Source organism: Xiphophorus hellerii, chromosome 7 (genome assembly GCF_003331165.1).
Source record: "Xiphophorus hellerii strain 12219 chromosome 7, Xiphophorus_hellerii-4.1, whole genome shotgun sequence".
In the NCBI taxonomy this organism is placed as follows: Eukaryota; Metazoa; Chordata; class Actinopteri; order Cyprinodontiformes; family Poeciliidae; genus Xiphophorus; species Xiphophorus hellerii.
In genome coordinates, this window is record NC_045678.1 from 239,914 (window position 1) to 259,801 (window position 19,888).

At 39.8% G+C, this 19,888-nt stretch overlaps 1 protein-coding gene and 1 long non-coding RNA gene across 3 annotated transcripts; one reads left to right on the plus strand and one right to left on the minus strand.

The window, feature by feature from the left end:
* Nucleotides 1–661: 661 nt before the first annotated feature.
* Nucleotides 662–13,856, minus strand: dbi (diazepam binding inhibitor (GABA receptor modulator, acyl-CoA binding protein)). 2 transcript variants are annotated; one of them, XM_032568067.1, is made up of 4 exons: nucleotides 13,700–13,856; nucleotides 5,185–5,302; nucleotides 2,000–2,062; nucleotides 662–1,263 (listed from the first exon to the last, which is right to left on the minus strand). In XM_032568067.1, the coding sequence occupies exons 1-4, from the start codon at nucleotides 13,712–13,714 to the stop codon at nucleotides 1,190–1,192; spliced, it is 270 nt and encodes an 89-aa protein (XP_032423958.1). In that variant the 5' UTR covers nucleotides 13,715–13,856; the 3' UTR covers nucleotides 662–1,189. The 2 variants fall into 2 exon arrangements, with proteins under 2 accessions (XP_032423958.1, XP_032423959.1); XM_032568068.1 differs by lacking the exon at nucleotides 662–1,263 and adding an exon at nucleotides 1,806–1,859.
* Nucleotides 10,457–19,517, plus strand: LOC116723281 (uncharacterized). The gene is made up of 3 exons (XR_004339953.1): nucleotides 10,457–10,466; nucleotides 14,810–14,817; nucleotides 19,431–19,517. It is a non-coding gene; the product is annotated as an uncharacterized LOC116723281 (long non-coding RNA).
* The last annotated feature ends 371 nt before the right edge of the window (nucleotides 19,518–19,888 follow it).

Here is a 19,888-nt window from a genome sequence, read left to right on the forward strand (position 1 = left end):
TTTAATATATATATACTTTAATTACTTGACTGATTGCTTATATTATTTCCCATTTCCTATGTAATGTAGAACATTGTCTGTTTACAAATCAATTTATATAACCTTTATGTGCACTGTTCTCTCTTTCCATATATGTATATCTATATCTGTCTGAAGGTAGAATTATATATCAATATATTTGTATACATGCTAGTTTATGTTTTTGATGTTGTGAAAAAAAGATTAATATGAAAGTGGTGGTCTAATAATCACATTGCCATTAATCTAATGCTATTTTGCACGAGTAAACTTATGAAATGATGAACAGCTTTGGCTAACTTAAACTGTGCATTTCTGCCACAAATATAATGTAGTTTATGAATTCTATTGCTTTATTACATGGTTGATTTATCTTAATGACAATGGAAAGAGTCGGAAATAAGTATAGCAAAAGTGTTAAATTATTCATAAATGTCATGACCTCTATATGACAATCTAATATTTTGACAAATAATTTGTCTTTGTAGTGTGTCCGCTGATAATCTTCTTTCTTTTTTCAAAAAAATACATTTGTCTTTACAGTTTGCAAACTCAAATCTCTACCCCTTCTCTCCCCCAAAATATAATGTAATCAGACCGGAGAGGGAAGAAGACATGAGGACAGTCAGTGAGAACAACACACTTGTTTTAAGGAGTTATTTTATTTTGAAATTACAATGGACATTATGATAGTAAAAAGCAAATTTCTAACTAGCACTGCAACATTAGGAGAACTTCATGCCATTGATAACCATTATGAGAAGAGGATCCTCAGCTTTATTGCCAACCATGTCTTTAATTGAGAAATCCAGATTTATTTGTATATTAGTAGTAGAATGCAGTGGTGGGAACCCATAGAAAATAATCTTTTTCAGGCCCATGCAGCTGTCCTGGACAGTAGAAACATTAGGAGTTTGGGTGTACACAACACATGTTTTAAGAGCAGCTATTTTACTTTGAAATGACAATGGACATTATAATAACACTAAAAAGCAAGTTGAAGGCAATTTCTAACTAGCACTGCAACATTAGGAGAACTTCATGCCACCGATTATAGCCATTATAAGTAGAGGATCCTCGGCTTTATTAAAATGGTGTTTAAACAGGTTCATTGGAAGAAATTATTGGACAAAGTCCAAATCTGTGCAGCAGCCTGACTCATTGGCAGTGATTAGATTCCATGCTTCTGCTTTAGCTCTTCTACCAGCTTGATGTACTCATTCATGGAATCCTCTTTGCTTTTGCCTGACAGAAGAATGAAAGAACATATTTTTTCAGGAGAATAAATCATTGAATATGTCTTGTGTCTCCACAAGGACTCCAGTTTTGCATGCAAAGTGGCATAAACAGAAATAGCGGTAGGAGTTTGTCCTGCAATCGATGGGTCGCTGGTTCAATCCCCGCTACGCCCACCTCTGGGCGTAGCGGGGAAATAACTTCTATTTTACTGTCAGTCCTGCACTTTATATTTTATATATTTAGATTTATATTCATATTTTATACTGTATTTTATTTTATTCTGGAGTAACCTCACAACATTGGAAGCTCAAAACACTGTCCTGAGCCGTATGCAACGAAATTTCGTTCTGTATACACCCTGTCCATGCAAAATGACAATAAAGTCAGTCTAAGTCTAAGTCTCTGTTGTCCTTGGGCTACACACTTCACCCTCCTTGCCTGCTGGTGATCTGCCGGTCTGATCCCAGGGCAGCTGTAGCTACAATCCAGTAGCTTGCCACCATCAGCATGTGAATGTGTGCTGAATAAAAATGACTGATTTCATGCTATTCAAGACTGACGCCATTTTATTTCATTTCATTACTGACTCAGTTGTTTAACTTCCGTCAAAAAAGGAAAATGTGACACAATCATTTTACTTAATGAGGATTCTTGACTTTGTATCAAAGTATATTAAGTTTCCATTTATATTCCAGACTGTATGTTGGGAGGTTATGGAGGTGTACACTGTGATTCAACATACCTTTCTGCTTCTCCCAGGCGTCCCACTTAGCTTTTCCAGTAAAATCAAGCATTCCAGGACGAGCTTCAGAAAGATGATAGAGATATGATGGTAAGATGACTTGTACTGCTTTTAAAGTTACATTGCTTAGAAATTCAACCTGGACTGTCATGTTAGCAGACTATTATTAGCTGTTTGATATTGCTCAGTATTGCTAACCAGCAATCATAGGGCAGGGCATGGGGGGGAGAGTGACCAAACTTACCTAACATTCATGTTAGGGCTGTGGGAGGAAGCCAGAGTAACAGAGAACTGAGGCAACACACTTGGAAATGGCCAGGATTTGAACTTAGGACCTTAGGAACTTAGGTTGTGTGTTGCACCATCATGCAACACACAACTAAATTAATTTCCTAGTATGCTTGACTCAGTGATGTACAATGAAAACAGAAGCCTTAATGTCTGTTTCTAAAACATGGTGCTCTGTAATTGAAGTGTAGATTAGTGTATTGAGGACATCAAAGCCACAATGGTGTGTGACTGGCTATATAAACTTCTGGGTGAATGACATCATCCTCACCAGAACAGTGAGATGCTTCCCTAGTAACAAACCCTTGGTCACCAGTGAACTAAAGGAACTGTTAAACAAGAAAAGAGTCCTTAGGGAATGAGACAGGGAGTTATTGAGGAGTATACAGAAACAGCTCAAAGTCAAGATTAGAGTCATGGACTCTTCTGTTTTCACAAGTTTGTCTTCAACCAAATCAGGAGATGCTGCTGTTCTCTTTGCCTCCCCCTCCCACTTTTCTGTATCTAGAAGTCAGGTGAAGAGGCAGCTGGAGAGACTGAACAAGAACATGGCTGCAGGTCCAGCTCTGAGGGATTCTGCAACATCTCTTCAACCTTAGCCTGTCCCAAGAGAAGGTTCCACTGTTATGGAAGATATCCTGTGTAGTTCTGGTACCAAAGAAAACTCTCCCTTTAGTAATCATTGACTGTAGACCTGTTGCCCTGACAACCCACATTATGAAGGCTCTAGCGAGACTCCTGTTGGTCCACCTGAATAAGCAGACAAACCCGTATCAGGACCCCCTGCAGTTTGCTTATCGCCATGGAGTTGGAGTTGATGACATCATCATACACCTGCTTCAACAAACCCACTGTCATCTGGACACAGAAGGCAGGACTGTGAGGATCATGTTATTTGATTTCTCCAGTGAATTTAATACAATTCAGCCTGATTTGCTCTGTGAGAAACTCCAGAAGACAAAGATGGAGGCTTCAGCAATCACCTGGATCTATAACTACCTGACAAACAGACCACAGTTTGTGAGACTGAAGGACTGTATGTCTAACCAGGTGATCAGCAACACAGGAGCACCACAGGGAACTGTACTCTCACCATTCCTTTTCTCTCTCTACACTTCAGACTTCCAGCATAAGTCCGGCTTCTGTCATCTACAGAAATACTCAGATTACTCTGCAGTTGTTAGGTTTATCAGAGATGGACAAGAGGTTGAGTACAGAGAGCTGGTGGACCACTTGGTGGCATGGTGAGGGAACAATCATTTCATCTTGAATGTAAACCAAACAAAGATGATTATAGATTTCAGGAGAAACAGGATTAGATCAAACCCCATTTCCATCATGGGAGAAGAAGTGGAGGTGGTTGAGGAATATAAATACGTCAGTGTTCATCTGTACAACAGACTGGACTGGAGATACAACAGTGAAGCATCTATAAGAAGGAACAGAGCAGACTGTACTTCTTCAGGAAGCTAAGATCCTTCAGCAAGATGCTGCAGATCTTCTACAAGTGTGTTGAGAGCATCATCTCTTCTGCTGTCATCTCTTGGGGCAGCAGCATGGACGTAGGTTTGGGTATGGACGGTCGTGACATGTCACGACCAATATTCAAGGGATATAAAATAGTCCCGACCAATTTTTGCCATATTAATTTAAAAAAAAAAAACATATGTATTTTTTAACAAAAACAAAATAAATAAACGAAAATCTACATTGATTAGTTTAATATTTCAATATACTACGCAGTGGTAGCATTCATTTTAAAATTAGCTGTTATGAACTATGACGACCCAAGCCGCTATTGGCTCAAAGAACGTGGATCTACGTTCTTTGATTAGCTGCAACAGGCGGCGGCGGCCAGCTGGCCTCACGCGGAACGGAAGCTTGGTCCATGGTGCTGACAGTGAACGCGTCTCCTTCTGAGTTTGACATTTATTATGAGTCGCCGAGACCATGTCGCCACCAAAAAAGAAAAGGACGACAGACATTAGAAGTTATTTCGCTACCTCGGCTGTAAGTACAGTGAGTGGACCCATAAGTTAGATATCTATCACGCAACGCATTTGTTGTAAAGTCCGGTGTTTAGTAAGGTCAGCACTGAATGTGAGGTAGAATAGGTCTGTTAATTATGTAATATTTTTTCACATAGGTTGCTCAGACAGCAGAGCAAGGGGCAGAGCAGAACGATGGAGAGGTGGCTGGAGCTTCAGGGCTCCAGGTGAGGTGTTAGTTCTCAGATATGTAATATACTGTGAAATTATCTCAGTAAATATTGCATTTGAAGTGTTAGTCTTAAATTAAGTTAAGCTAGTGTGAATACAAACCAGGTTACGCTTTGTTTGCTCTATAGGAAGCAGTCAGTGTGAGTGCCAGTGACCAGGGAAGTCAAGGCTATTAAGCCAATGTGGTGCCCCCCCCCAACTGGTCAAAGATGGTCGGTGCGGGGCGGGGGGTTGGTCAGTAAGTTGTAAGGTCCCACTAAAACTTAGACCAAACCTACGCCCTTGGGCAGCAGCATCAGAGCAAAAGACCTAAAAAGGCTCTACAGTCTGATAAAGAAGGCTGGTTCTGTTCTGGGGATGACTGTGGAACCTGAACCCGATGAAAAGAAGGAATCTTTATAAAATAAAACAGATTATGAACAACTCTGACCATCCTCTTCATGAGACTGTTCTGGGAAAATAGAGGAAAACACAGTGATTTGAAGAGGCTTCTGCAAATCACTGTGATACCAACCACTAGAGGAGATCCTTCCTCCCAACAGCCATCAGTATCTATAACAACTATTTGAAGAATTGTGAAGTAATGAGTTATAACATTTAATTTCCCTTTGATGAGATCAATAAAGTATTTTTGAATGTCATTTAATTTGAATGCACTCTGTGAGGAGGCAGTCTCACCTGTGTTAACATCTCCCACGGTGGCTTGCTTAAACAAGGAATAGAGCAGCAACATCTCATCATCAGAAGGTTTCGCCTTCAGCTGCTTTACTTCAGCTGCGGCCACATCAAAGTTAGCCTACAGGAAAAAGAGGAAGGCTCTTTTAAACATCAAACTGTTGACCTTCTCTGACCCAAACAACTTTCGGTATTATCAAACTAATTACTTTTAGTTGATTGAACACAGTATTTTGAAAAACATTGTAAATTTAAATGGACAGAGATAATAAAAAAAAAAAGTTGGTGTACCTCATTAAAAAGAGAGATTCTCTAATTTCGTGTCACTGGCTTTTTAAATCCAGAATAAAATTAAAGCAATTGTTCATCAGTTCATCTGCTTCTTTTTTGCATTCTGCTCTGTCTTCTCAAAGCTCCAGTCAGGAAGTTTTTCCTCTCTACTGTTGCTTCATGCATCGGTATGGATGACTCAACGCTATCTACTGGGATTCCTTAGAATTTAAAAATTTTTTTTTACCAATTTGAATTAAACTGAAAATGACTGTTTTGTTTGATAATTAGTTCCAATTGAAATTTATATTGACTGGATCAAAATGACTTTAGTTAAATTCCTTGATATGACGTATCTTGAATTAGCGCCATATAAACTGAATTTTTGAATTACACTACTGTCACAGCAGAAATAAAAACAGATGTGGGAAAGCAGCACTGGGAACTAATTCTGCTTTAGGGAATTCTGTCAGGGGCCACTGATTTTCTTGAAGTACTTGTACTAAGTTCTCTGGAATAAGTTTATTTAGACGTATCTGTCCTCTTGTATTTAATAAAGTGGTGAGTGTATTGACCTGCCCACTCTGTTTTATACTTAATATCACACCAACATACCAGGGAGCAGTGTAACGGTGCCAAACAATAATCCCCTGTGCATGGCAGATGTACAGTAACTCTTTGTCCTTTGGTTAGTTGTACTGTTTAAACTTGTACTTAGGCCTGTCACGATAGCAAATTTTGCTCAGCGATTAATTGTCTCAAAAATTATTGCGATAAACGATAATATTGTTTGAAGACCTTTTTACACTGATTTAATGAAAATGACGTAATAATGCATGCGATTTCCTGCCAAAGATAGATACACTTTATTTTCAAAAGAACACTTAACACTGGAGCTGATAAACAAAATAAACAAAACAACCAAAAACAAAAATAAAATGGATTCTCAGTCTCCATTAACAAAAAACTCACTTGAAAAAAAAACAACTAAACAACATAAAGCCAAAGTGGAAATAAATACTGCATTCAATCAAAAGAGTGCAGATTATGAAGTCTGTATATTATGTTGCCCTTCAGTAATAATTAGATTTAAATAGAGAAGATGGGCACATCGACTACCTGATGCAATAGTTCACACTACACGATTTTTTGCTCCTACTTTCCCCTTACAACAATCTTAAAACGTTGGTCTTTCTAAGATTATGTGGTTTGTTACGGTTGATCATCGTTGCCGCTCCGATCTAAATCAGCGGTTTTCCCCGACTGGGAGCTTTAACGACACCTGTTGAATGTGACAGGTAGCCAATCAGAAAGCGCGGATTCCCTCTGTGTTTTCTGAGGGGAAATTACGTCGGGGAATCCCAAACAGCTGACACGGCGCGACCCGAAGTCCAGCGGACATTGGAGATGATATGTGGAAACAACATTAATGTTTATTCAACATGCAAAGAATATAGAAATGACAAGAGGAGGAGTTGGAGCGAAATTGCTACCGCAGTTGATAAACCCGGTAACTTTTCAGCTGTTCTTCGTTAACGTGACGTAAATAGGTTCTAATGATTTTCATTCAGTCAGGACTTTACGCTGACACTAGCCACATGCATTGCAGGTAGATTGTAGTAAAGCATTGATTAATGCCTGGTTTTAAAATTAGTTCACTGAACTTGTAGCCATTATTTTGTGCCCATTGTTGGACACCACACGGCAGGTTCGAACCCGATCGAACCGTTATACCTAGGATCTCTGTCGGTAATGTGTGATCTGTCAGGTTTTGAAAATGGGCCGAGAATTGGCGGACAGCTCGTGTGCGCTTGGCATTATACTAAGTAAAATGAGGAAGGGGGGGGGGGGCGGTCAGTGGAGAGCACTGGAGTTGAGCCTTTTTTCATTCGGTGTCATCAACAGAAAGAGAAAAAGGCCGGAAGAGACGATAATGCCGATAATTAAAATGACGTTGATAGTTTTAATTTATCGTACGATTAATCGATTTACCTTTCATTGCGACAGGCCTACTTGTACTGTTCATCCAACCAACTGCCTACATCCAGTGGGCAGCGCACGTTGCTACAATCGATGGTAGCTACACAGACACACCTGTCTGTATGACTAAAGCCCTGACGTCTTCATCTTTCTCCTCCTTCAAGCATTTTATGCGAAGGCTCCATCTCATTCTGTATCTTTCTTGTTCTCTAAGCCTCTTTTTAAGATCAGCATTCCCCTCTTGTAGTTTTTCCATTTTGCTTTTCCAGCTCTTTAACCTTTAACATGCATTCTTTAACTTCATTAGCATTGAACTCCACCACCTTGGCTAGGTTAGCAAGCAAAACACTGCTGTGTGTCACCTGTTGTTCAATATTGCCCACTTTTTCTCCTAGCGTCATAATACTGTTCATTATATCTCTGAGAGATATTTCCTCCACTTCTTCCTCTTCAACTGACCTGGGTCGCTTTTCTCCAGGTGTCTTGCTTGGCCCTCGTTCTCTTTTATTTTGAGAGGAGGTACACGTCCATGACGTAGCCGTGGTCTGTCTTAGAAGATGCTTCTTTCTTTTTCAGGTGAGTTCTAGACTTGAGTGACTTATTAATGTTATGGGAAGCAATTTCGGTAATTTTAGTGCAGAGTTAACTTAAAAGAAGAATAGAATTTAGGACTTGCACTGTGAGCTCTAGAAAACATGGCTGCACAACCCGCCATCTTGTCCAGCTCTCTAGCTGGCTGAAGGCTAGAGTTGTTTGAATTCACAGCTTTTCTCTTCCGGTCTTCATTTATTCGCGGCCTGCGAAGGACCCGTCCTAGGTAGATCAGGTCCTTCGAAGGCTGCAGACCCTGAATTGGGATACTGTCAGGGTCTGCGTTCTTTTCTGTTTTATTTTTGGTTTGAGTTTTTTTTTCTGCCATTGGAACCGGCATTCCTCATGACATCCACCAGATGTCGCCAACATGCAGAGCCCCTGGGAAGCTGCTGAGTTCAACCCGTCTACACACCTGCAGCTTGTTTTGAAGGGCGTGGATTATGGATTTAAGCAGCAGCTCCTCTTCTTCTCATCGCCTGAGTGTTTGCTTACTTCGGTAACAACTCATTCCAGAAATAGGCTCTCTGTGATCTGCTCCGCTCTAACCCTTTGTTGTCTTCCTCGCCAGATATCCTGCTGTTCTCTCGCGGTTCCGGCGAAGAACAGTCCTTCCCAAATTCCGTGTGAGTCTGTGCCTCCCTCATTGTGGATTACCTACCTCCTGTGTCCTCCCTCGACGCTGTCGGTGCTACCGGTCAGACGCCACTCCTCGTGTGCTCACCTTTTCCTCTCGTCGATCCCTCTCCGGTGGAATCCCCTTCCTTCCAAGTAAGACAGACTCTGAATCATTCCTGAAGGATTCTCACCTTACTATTCTAACCCGGCTTCTCCTGTTGGTAGCAAGACGACCCGGTCATCAGCTCCAGTATTCTCTTCCTGACCCCTCCCCTGACTTCAATAAAACGTATTATTGTGCACTTTATCGATCTCTTCTGCTTGTGTTCTTGCATGTGGGTTCGTAAACTGAAACTCAACATGACAGATACAGCCACTAGCGGAACAAGTCAGTCGGCCCGGGGGGCGGGGCTAATGACCGAGCCCTTTAAACCCAAATAATAAAGCTCATTTAACTTTACAACATAGACATGCCCACAACAGCGGAGCTTACAAGTTTCACCACCACTGAGAGCGACTATGTCATTCTGAAATCCATCTGACATGAAGTTAGGCCTAAACTATCCACGTCATTTTAATTATCGGCATTATCTTTCCGACCTTTTTCTCTTTCTGTTAATGACACTGAATGGAAAAAGGCTAAACTCCGGTGCTCTCCACTGCCCCCCCCCCTCCTCCTCCTCCCTTAGTGTAATGTCCAGCGCAAACTACACGATCTTAGTGCTGTCGGCCGATTGTCGGCCCATTTTCAAAACCTGAGATCACACATTAGCCGACAGAAATCCTAGGTATGACGGTTTGATCGGGTTCAATCCTGCCGTGTGGTGTCCAACAATGGGCACAAAATAATGGCTACAAGTCCAGTGAACTAATTTTAAAACCAGGCATTAATCAATGCTTTACTACAATCTACCTGCAATGCATGTGGCTAGTGTTGAGGAAAAATGATTATTTTTAGTGCTTAATACAGTTAATCTTACGGCATGTGTAAAAGGTATATTCAACACTCTTATTTTGAACAAATTTCTTTATTTTGAACAGGTTTGTGTTAAGGATTCAAAATTAAACCAGATGACCAAGCATTCAGACAACAGGGGCCAAATGCAGATCTCTCAATGGGGTCTCCCGCTGTGCGGCCAGAGCACAGGAGGCCATAAAATTAGCATATCCTGCAGGGCAGAATCACTGGAGCTTGGGGGAGAGAAGCCTGTTCTGTTCACAGCAGATCAAAAGCCTTCCAGAAACCAACATCTGGGATGGTGTGAAACTTAATACAACATAGAAGGTTGAAACCGCTAACATTTAATTTCTAAGACATTTTTCTAAGTATTAATACCATGTTTTTATTGAAGATTGTATTATCTCATTTTAAAACTACTAATCTAGTAAATGATGAATGTATTTGAAAATTGTACTATCTGTGACTATATCAGAATCAAATGGAAATTGTTTGAATGAAAATGTTTTGTTTAGTATTAGAAAATTGCTCAGGAATTATACCTCATTTTGTTCTGTTGATTTTATGTGTTATTTTTGGCAGGACTCAATCTTTTGAGGTGCTGACTGTAGAGGAGCAAAACTGGGGTTTATAAAGATAACCTTTCCTTGAACCAAAATTACTGGATTTAAGAACCACAGGGGGTCAGGACGCAGCTGTTGGCTCTTTTGTTTTTAGCAGAGAGCAAATGGTCTTTGATCTTTGGCGTAAATTAGGGGGAGTTCCTAAGTTTCTCTGAGTGCCTAAGGGAATTTCCAGTTGGCTGACGAGAGCTACGCCTTAAGTGAATATATTAAAAAGACAAGACACACCTTTAGTATAAGACTTCGTGTCAGGAGTAAAAAATTCAGAGCTGCCACTATTTTGCCTTTTTGCATCGCTCTCTCCAAAGACGCGTCTTTGTTTTGTTTTTTGTTTGTCTTTGTCTTGTCTGTCTTTGTCTGTATAAGGTAAAGAATGTATATCTCTGTTCCTCTGCAGCTTTGTTGTTGATTCATACGTTGCTTTGTATGGGATTAAACTCTGTGATTCTGTGACGTCAACACGCAGTGTTGTTGTTTTCCTTGTGGCTGCACGTCGCCTGCTGAGAGGACCCGGAAGTTTAAGGAAGAGAGAGCCAAACGTTTTGTCCAAAGTTAATTTATAAATTATTCTTCCTTAATACTAGTGTCAGCGTAAAGTCCTGACTGAATGAAAATCATTAGAACCTATTTAGGTCACGTTAACGAAGAACAGCTGAAAAGTTACCGGGTTTATCAACTGCGGTAGCAATTTCGCTCCAACTCCTCCTCTTGTCATTTCTATATTCTTTGCATGTTGAATAAACATTAATGTTGTTTCCACATATCATCTCCAATGTCCGCTGGACTTCGGGTCGCGCCGTGTCAGCTGTTTGGGATTCCCCGACGTAATTTCCCCTCAGAAAACACGGAGGGAATCCGCGCTTTCTGATTGGCTACCTGTCACATTCAACAGGTGTCGTTAAAGCTCCCAGTCGGGGAAAACCCCTGATTTAGATCGGAGCGGCCATGACGATCTACAGTAACACACCACACAATCTTAGAAAGACCAACGTTCTAAGATTGTCTAAGGGGAAAAATAGGAGCAAAAAATCGTGTAGTGTGAACTATTGCATCAGGTAGTCGATGTGCCCGTCTTCCCTATTTAAATCTAAATATTACTGAAGGGCAACATAATATACAGACTTCATAATCTGCACTCTTTTGGTTGAATGCAGTATTTATTTCCACTTTGGCTTTATGTTGTTTAGTTTTTTTTCAAGTGTGTTTTTTGTTAATGGAGACTGAGAATCCATTTTATTTTTGTTTTTGGTTGTTTTATTTTGTTTATCAGCTCCAGTGTTAAGTGTTCTTTTGAAAATAAAGTGTATCTATCTTTGACAAGAAATCGCATGCATTATTACGTCATTTTCATTAAATCAGTGTAAAAAGGTCTTCAAACAATATTATCGTTTATCGCAATAATTTTTGAGACAATTAATCGTTCAGCAAAATTTGCTATCGTGACAGGCCTACATGAAGTACAACAAACCAAGAGAACAGCAGAAACATCAGCATACTAATGATGAAACGACACAAATTCAAAGCAATTCAGAACCGCGGATGGATTCGGATCATTTTTAAAACTTTATCAATTTCAGAGCCTGAAGCCTATTAACTATAAACGCCATGCTGCTGTCTTGACTCAAAAACGCTCAACCCAAACTGTTGAAAGTGACTATAACTCAGCCTTCAGTCCCTGACATCACTGCTGTACCACCGACAGAGAGAAAAGGGGATGTAAACTAGACGGCTGGGCTGATCCAGTTTACAATCAGTCTACAGTTAACTCACACTTTGTGAATAATGTCAGAGTTGCTACCTGTAACCAGTCCGGCTCCTTCGCTGGGCTGGATGTTTTGGTGGGTCTGAATCGCTGCCAACAAAAAAGTTCGGTTCATCTCCAAGACGAGGAACAAAATATGCATCCAGTTTTTGGCTTTTCCTTGCTCTATTTTTCCATCCTTTTCACTTTGCCGCTCCATGGAGCTCCACTCATGTTAACTTAGTCTGTAGAAATGCTCTAGCTAGTTTACCATCTGTTGCCAAATGACTGATGATGACGTTGGTGGACAGCTGGTGACAAGCTTTACCCAGAATACACTTGGAGACAATATGGACGATCCATATTGTTAAATGTAAGTTAAATGTAATTTAAAGTTAAATGTAAATAAAGCCAGTCATGTAGCACAACATTTTACACCCACTATGTCACATTTTACACCCACTAGGTCTTGTAAAGTTTTTAGCAACCATGAGTCAACAATGACTGGGGCAGCCTACTATATAATCTAATATATAATCTACTGGGGCTCCATGTTATATAATCCTACATACATCATACTCAACAGGAGAGGGCCCGCTTTCTCCAGCTCTCATCAGACGTGGTAAAGGCTTGGATCCCTGAAGTCATATTCTGCCTCCCATCCGGGCCCCTCTAGGCCCGGGCGGGCCAGGGACCCGCCACACCCCAGCTCCCCCTGAAGCTCCGTCCCTGGATACAGCTAAAGTTTAAGTGAGCAGAGAGTTCTGCAAGAGCGCCAGGAGAAAGGTTTGAGTAAACATTACAAGTTTTGAGAAGAAAGACCTAATCCTGCTTTCAAAATTAAAATGCAAGCAAAAGTATTACAAGCTTTCAGACTGAAAATGTGTACTTTTGAATTATGGCAGAAAAATTCCCCCATAATTTTGTCACTTGCTCACCCACGGGTGTGTGGGAGAGAGGCTCTCCATCTCAAGTTTATCTATCAGTTAGTGTTTCATGCAGTCTCTCCAGGACACCCACCACATATGGAATGTCCTAAATACTTGCACCTGCCGAAATGTTTGATTACGTTAATACCTTTTATTGTTACGTATTATTATTGATAATAATTTAGGTAAGCTGTTGGAACTATGGTAATTCCTTGCAGGGCTCCAAAGGACTTTGGATATTTTCCCATGCACATATGGTTTAGCTTTGAAGTATTTTAATCAGGCATCTTGACAAACACCTAACCCACAACATTGTCACCAGTTTGTATAATATAGTTATCATGTTATTGTTATAGTGTTCGAAAACATATTCCTCCAGGACAGCAGCCTACCGATCAGCCAGACGTATGAACACGTGTCTGATCTATGATCAGTGGTCTGTGGTGACGTAATTGAAGGACACTTTTCATAATAGACTTCCGGTCTACTTATTAATAAGATTATACGTGCCGTTAGTCACAGTAGCAGCAAGGTTAATAGGTGGTGGGTTGATAACACTTGCTCTTTGTTACGGCCAGCGGCAGATATAAAACCTGATGAACATTTAGTACACCAACGATCATTTTTAAGCCCGTGCCACCAGAAAAACACTCTTCCCGTTAACAGCTCCCTTTTAGTTATTTTAAAATTTACTATTTAAATGGGATTTGTTTCCGTGTGAAGAAGCTAAACACCACTGAACTAAACTCCCCACTAGTTTAATGTGCTAGAATACGCTTCACACTTTAGTCAGAGTATTCATACTCACTTGTAAGTCTGTCATTTTCAGTCACGATCCTCAACTGCTGTATGAATCTACTGACGACGTGCAACCAGCCGACAATGGAGGGTTAGCTCAGCGCTCCGTCCTTCTTTCATTGGGACCACAGTTCAAAGTTTAGACACGCCTTTCCGAGCACTATTTTTTTAATTTAACTTTATTGTTACAACATTCGTTTGCAAAACTTGATGCAGCTGTTTTACACTGACATCTAAGCATGAAAGATTAAGCATGTATGAAACGTGTTTAATAATAATAAAAAAATCACCTGACCGACAAGAGTTTAATGCTTGATGTTACTATTTCGTAGTTGCAAATAAATACGTCAAATAAATTGAAAATCTTAATTTTTTCCCATTCATTTCAGAGAAGGGAATTCATATATTATATCGATTTATTGCACATAAGAAATCAAGCTTTATTTCTTGTAATTTTGGAGGTTATTATTTTACACATAATAAAATATAACGTCCCCAACTTTCCCCCCTTTGCTCCTCCTCCCCAAGAAATGCTCTGTTGAACAGACATAATTCAAGATGTTCAAGTATTTCTTTAATAACTACTAAATATATTTAGTTTGTAGTAACGGTCTTTACATTCATTACAGTAAACAACTGTTCTACAGACAGATCACAATTTTAAAAAGAAAGCAGCAAAAACTATCAACCTATTGGAAAAGGATACAAAAGGAAATGACTACGTGCCTGGGCACTATAATGCCCTTAAAGCCATCTTTAACAATAACAGGTATATTCCAGAAAAAAAATTAAGATTACAGTAAGATTTATGTCTTAAAGACATAAATTTCTTTGTTCCCGCAAAGAAAATGATCACAGTCTCATGGCTGAAACTTCAGCCCCCAACAATCTGTCAGTGGAAGAATAGAGTGAGGGAGTGAGGGAGGGAGGGAGGGAGGTGTACCACATGGAACAAATTACAGCTAAACTACAGATGGAAAGTGACATCTTCTTAAAAAAATGGTCCCCAATTCAAACACTCATTTCAAAACACAGCTGATGGAGATTACATTGATAAAGAGATTCTCACTTGTTTTTTGGGTTTTTTTAAGACTGTGGACAAACAAAGCCTCTTATGGAGCACAATATGTGAGGTTGTACATGTAGTTTGTAAAACATATTATATGTATGATGTATGTAATATGACTCACACTGGAAAATCTGAATAAAAAGTAAAAAAAAAAGAAAAAAAAAAAGAAAGAAAGCAGTGGTACACCGATTGCAAGTTTCTGGGTGATCACCGATCTTTAAAAAACCTGACTTGCTGATTTTTTTTGTGTGTGTGCAAAATGTAGCGAAAAGGTCACTAAGTTGGCAACCATCTCGCCTGAAAAGTTCACTGGATATAGGTACCAGCACCCCTCCTGACCCCACTAGGTACAGAAAATGGATGGAGTTGTCATCCATGAGGTAGGTGACTGCACAGGTAGATGACCTGGTGGGTGGGACCGTCCATCAACCTTCTCTCATGGTGGACAGTCACAGTGATTTATATACAGTATGTGTGCATGTTAATGTGCACCATAATTAACCATAATTAAGAAGGGCCCGCACCTTGTCTCAAGTCCAGGGGCCCACATCCTCCTAAATCCGGCCCTGGTAACGGCATTCTCTGATTTTATGGATAATGTAATGTTTTGGTTGCATGAAGCAAGCGATCCATATACTGAACAGAAAAATAATGTTGATGATGATCAAATTGTTGTAGATATGGATTAAATAAATCCTGAAGACAGTGTCTCTAATATTTCAAGTGTAAAGCCACGTTCAAACACATCTTCACAGCAGTCTCGGACTTCATTCACCTCTTCTGCACGCATTAAAGCTGCGGCTGAAAAGGCAGAGCGCTCATGGAGCAAAAAACATCTGATCGAAGCTCAAGAGGAAAACCTGAGAAAAGGAAAAATTACCCTTGGAAAAAGAGTTGGCAGTAACTAATGCAAAGCTTCATGTTTTAAAAATAAATTCAGTTCTGGTTCTAAACGATCTGGTGGAATGAACTCTTATTTTGAAAGAGTAAATAGCTAGTAAATAGTAAAGGACTCTCCCTGCTATATCCCCGTGCTGGCGAGTTTGTTCTAAAAGAAAGAGTTCACTCTGTTGCAAATCCTTCATCTCACTCTCCTGTCGTCAGACCTAAGCAAAGGCAGAAACAACTTCAAATGGATCAGATGAGAGTAAAAGTTGATGTTTCAGCTCAAGCAACACAGCAAACTCAATTTCAGTTTGACTGAGGACTGTCAAAATGATATTGTGAACATCATGCAAAGACAAAATGACATCACTGCCTTACTTGTAAAACAAAACTTATCGTCTGTTCTCCCATCCAGAAACATCCCTGTGTTTGATGGGGACCCCCTGCAGTACAGATCATTTATGAATGCCTTTGAAAACGGAGTGGAAGCTAAAACTGACAACTGGAGCGACTGTTTGCACTTCTTAGAGCAGATCACTAGGGGGCAGCCTAAAGATCTGGTGCATAGGTGCTCAAGTCCAGTTCTCCAGAGCTACCGTCCTGCAACTTTTAGATGCATTCTTACTCCAAGAGACCAGGATCAGCTCTGAACATACCTGCTATTGAGCCATTCATTTGAATCAGGTGTGTTGGAGCAGGGAAGCATCTGAAAGTTGCAGGATGGTCAATCTCGAGGACAGGACTTGAGCACCCACGATCTGGTGCATAGTTGTCAGCATTTATCTCCTGAGCAAGGTTATTCAAGGTCAGTTATCTTCTTGAAGAACATTTTGGAAATGAAAATAAAATTGCTTCTACATATATTCAGATAATGAGTTGGACACCAATTAAAGGTGACGATGTAAAAAGAGCAGAGTAAAAGTTGCAGAGCAGTGCCTCCACAGCAGGGGTCTCAAACTCCAGGCCTCGAGGGCCGCAGTCCTGCAGTTTTTAGATGTGCCACAGGTACAAAACACTGGAATGAAATGATTTAGAATAGAATAGAATAGAATTCAACTTTATTGTCATTGCACTGTCACAAGTACAAGCAACGAGATGTAGTTTGCATCTAACCAGAAGTGCTCTACGAGATATAATATTTATTTATAATGACCTCCTCCTTGTGTAGATCAGTTTTCCAGAGCCTTAATGACCTAATTATTCTGTTCAGGTGTGGTGCAGCAGAGGCACATCTAAAAGTTGCAGGACTGCGGCCCTCGAGGACTGGAGTTTGAGACCCCTGCTCCAGAGCATCAGGAAGAGATTTGAAAAGGATGTTCACTACAAGGAGGAATACACTGCATGTGTAAACAACATGCTGCAACAAGGATATGCTGAAGCTGTACTAGCAGATGAGCTACAGAAAGGTGATGGACAACTGTGGTACATTCCTCATCATGGAGGTTCATCTGTAGAAGAGGCCCAGTTTCCACTATCAGATCTGATTATACCACAAATTTTGTTGCTGCAAATCGAGAGCTGAACGAGAATTTGGCTGAACTGAGCCATGCTAAAATTCAAAATGCTTTTGTCCAGGACAGACTCAAATGGAACTTTAACATCCCAGCAGCCTCTCATCAAGGTGGAGTTTGGTAGTGTCTGATTCATTCCATAAGAAGTATTTTAGTCTCACTTCTTAAAGAGCAAGTTTTGGATGCTAAAGGACTTCAAACTATCTTTTGTGAAGTTGAAGCCATATTAAACGACAGACCCATTACCAAAGTTTCAGATGACTCAAATGATTGTGAGGTACTCACACCCAAACATTTGTTGTTGCTGAAAAACAAACCAGTTTTGCCACCAGGATTGTTCAACCAAAAGGATCTTTATGTCAGGAAAAGGTGGAAACAAGTGCAATACATGGAAGAGCTTTTCTGGAAAAGATGGCTTTCTGAGTACTTACCTCTGATGCAGGAAAGACAAAAATGGGCGTAAAGGACTAACAAATGTCTTATTCCTGGAGATATTGTCTTAATTACAGACTCCACAGCTCCAAGAGGATCATGGATGATGGCCAAAGTCTTGAGTGTAAACCAGGATGCAAAGGGCTTGGTGCGTTCTGTACGATACAAACAAAGACCAGTGTTTTGGAACGACCTGTGACCAAACTTCTTTTGCTACTGGAAGCATCCTCCTGAAGAATTAAGAACATGTTTGAGGAAATAGCCTCTATTCCTTGTTAAAGTAATTGTGACAGTATTCACAATTAGGGGCCGTAGTGTTGGAGCTATTTATCCGTTATTTCTTTATCAATTTGAATTTTGCCAGTTTGTTCTTGGTTTACTTTATATATTTTGTATTATTTACAGAGTTTATTTGTAGGTTAATAATTGTCAATTTTATTTATTTTTTGTTTCATTATTTTTGTTATTTGTTTTTCTAAGTAAGACAGGAAGAGCTGCGGGTCCATTTTTTCTAGCAGTATAGAGATTGGTATAGGACCAGCATGCATTGGGTTTGGGGCCTATGGTTTGTTACCAGAGCAGGAGAGGCAGCAGGAAAACAATGAAAAGTTTGAATTTTGTTATTTGCTTGCCAAACTGTTGAAAATGAACAATATAAAGCAACTTTCAAATTTTGGACATTTGACTTCTTTTGCTTGAATATGAAACTTCCCCCAGTGCAGCAGTAGTCGCTCATTGATTGAACTTTTATTGGATGTTTGGCACAAGCATTTAATATAACATGATCAGCAGATGTTAAATAATAATTTTCCCACCACAGTCTCATCATCAACAATAAATCCTGTGATTTTGGTCATGTTTGCTCATTATTTGCCAGAGTTATGAGGGGGAAACCAGATATTTCAGCTGCCTGAAGTAATCCGTTCCCCCTCCATTTCATAGGAACAAATTACTTTACCAGCAAGTCTTGAACTGTGTTTATTCCTCTCTTCATGAACAATAAATCCTGCAAGTTTGAAAACATTTGCTCAATATCTGCCAATGTTATGAGGGGGGAACCAAATATTTTAGCTGCCTGAAATAATTGGTTCCCCTGTTCAAAGCTCTTTGGAGGGGGGACAGGTTATTTAAGGCAGTTGAAATATTTGGTTCCCCCCTCATAACTTTGGCAAATAAAGAGCAAATCCTAAAGATTTCTGGTTGATGAAGAGAAGGAATAAGCATTTAAAGACTTGCTGGTAAATCAATTTGTTCCTATGAAATGGAGAGGGAACGGCTTATTTCAGGCAGCTAAAATATGTTGTTCTCCCCTGATAAATCTGGCAAATAATGAGCAAATGTTTTCAAACTTGCAGGATTTGTTGTTCATCGAGAGGAATAAGCACAGTTAAATTAATTTAATCCTATAAAATGGAGGGGGAACCGATTATTTCAGGCAGCTGAAATTCCTCCTGCCCCCACTTTTACTTTGGCAAATGATAATGAGCAAATGTTTTAAAAATCTCAATGATTGCTATACTTACTATAGCAAATACTATAGTATAGTAAGATTGAGCCAGCAAAAATGAACAACTAGAACTGTCTTTTATCCAGAAAATTTTACATTAGAACGGGATTTTCCAAAAATCCTACACTCATCTTTTCAGGAAGTAATCTTTGTGCCCTGCTGTCAGCCAGCTTCCCTCCTCTTATATTAGCACAAAAAAAATTGTAAATACATACAATGTGTTGGGAAACTGTGTTTGGTTACTGACCTTTATTCGTCAGGCTTAAGTGATAAAAGTAGGAAAAAGACCGATTCTCTTTGCGATTTAAAACCCCCCAACACAAAACAGTGTAAGAAGACCCCGTTTATTTATTTATTTTACAATTTTGTTATTGCTTCTTTTTTAAACAGCAGCTGCCGATTAAACTGAAAGTTACAACCCTGACATGATTATGTGACTTGTTTTACCGAGAAATCGACCAGAAGCGCCGAGAAATGAACGGATCCTCTCTGGCGGCAACAGGAGGAACAGAATTTCACACAAGATCTCTTTCCTGTGTCCCTGCATGAGGTTCAAGAAACTTCAATCCAACATGACAAACATAAAATAAAAACCTCAAATCAGGATATAAAAGGGAATTTTATCCTCATACTCTGTAATGTTTCACTGACACTATGCTTTATTTGTAAAATTTCCTTTAAGATTAATAAAGTATATTAATTCATTAAACACACCTGAGATGTTTGCCACGTATCGCTGCATATTATTATGTCAATAGAGGTCCTGTTGACTGAGGACGTCCTCCACACCGCCAG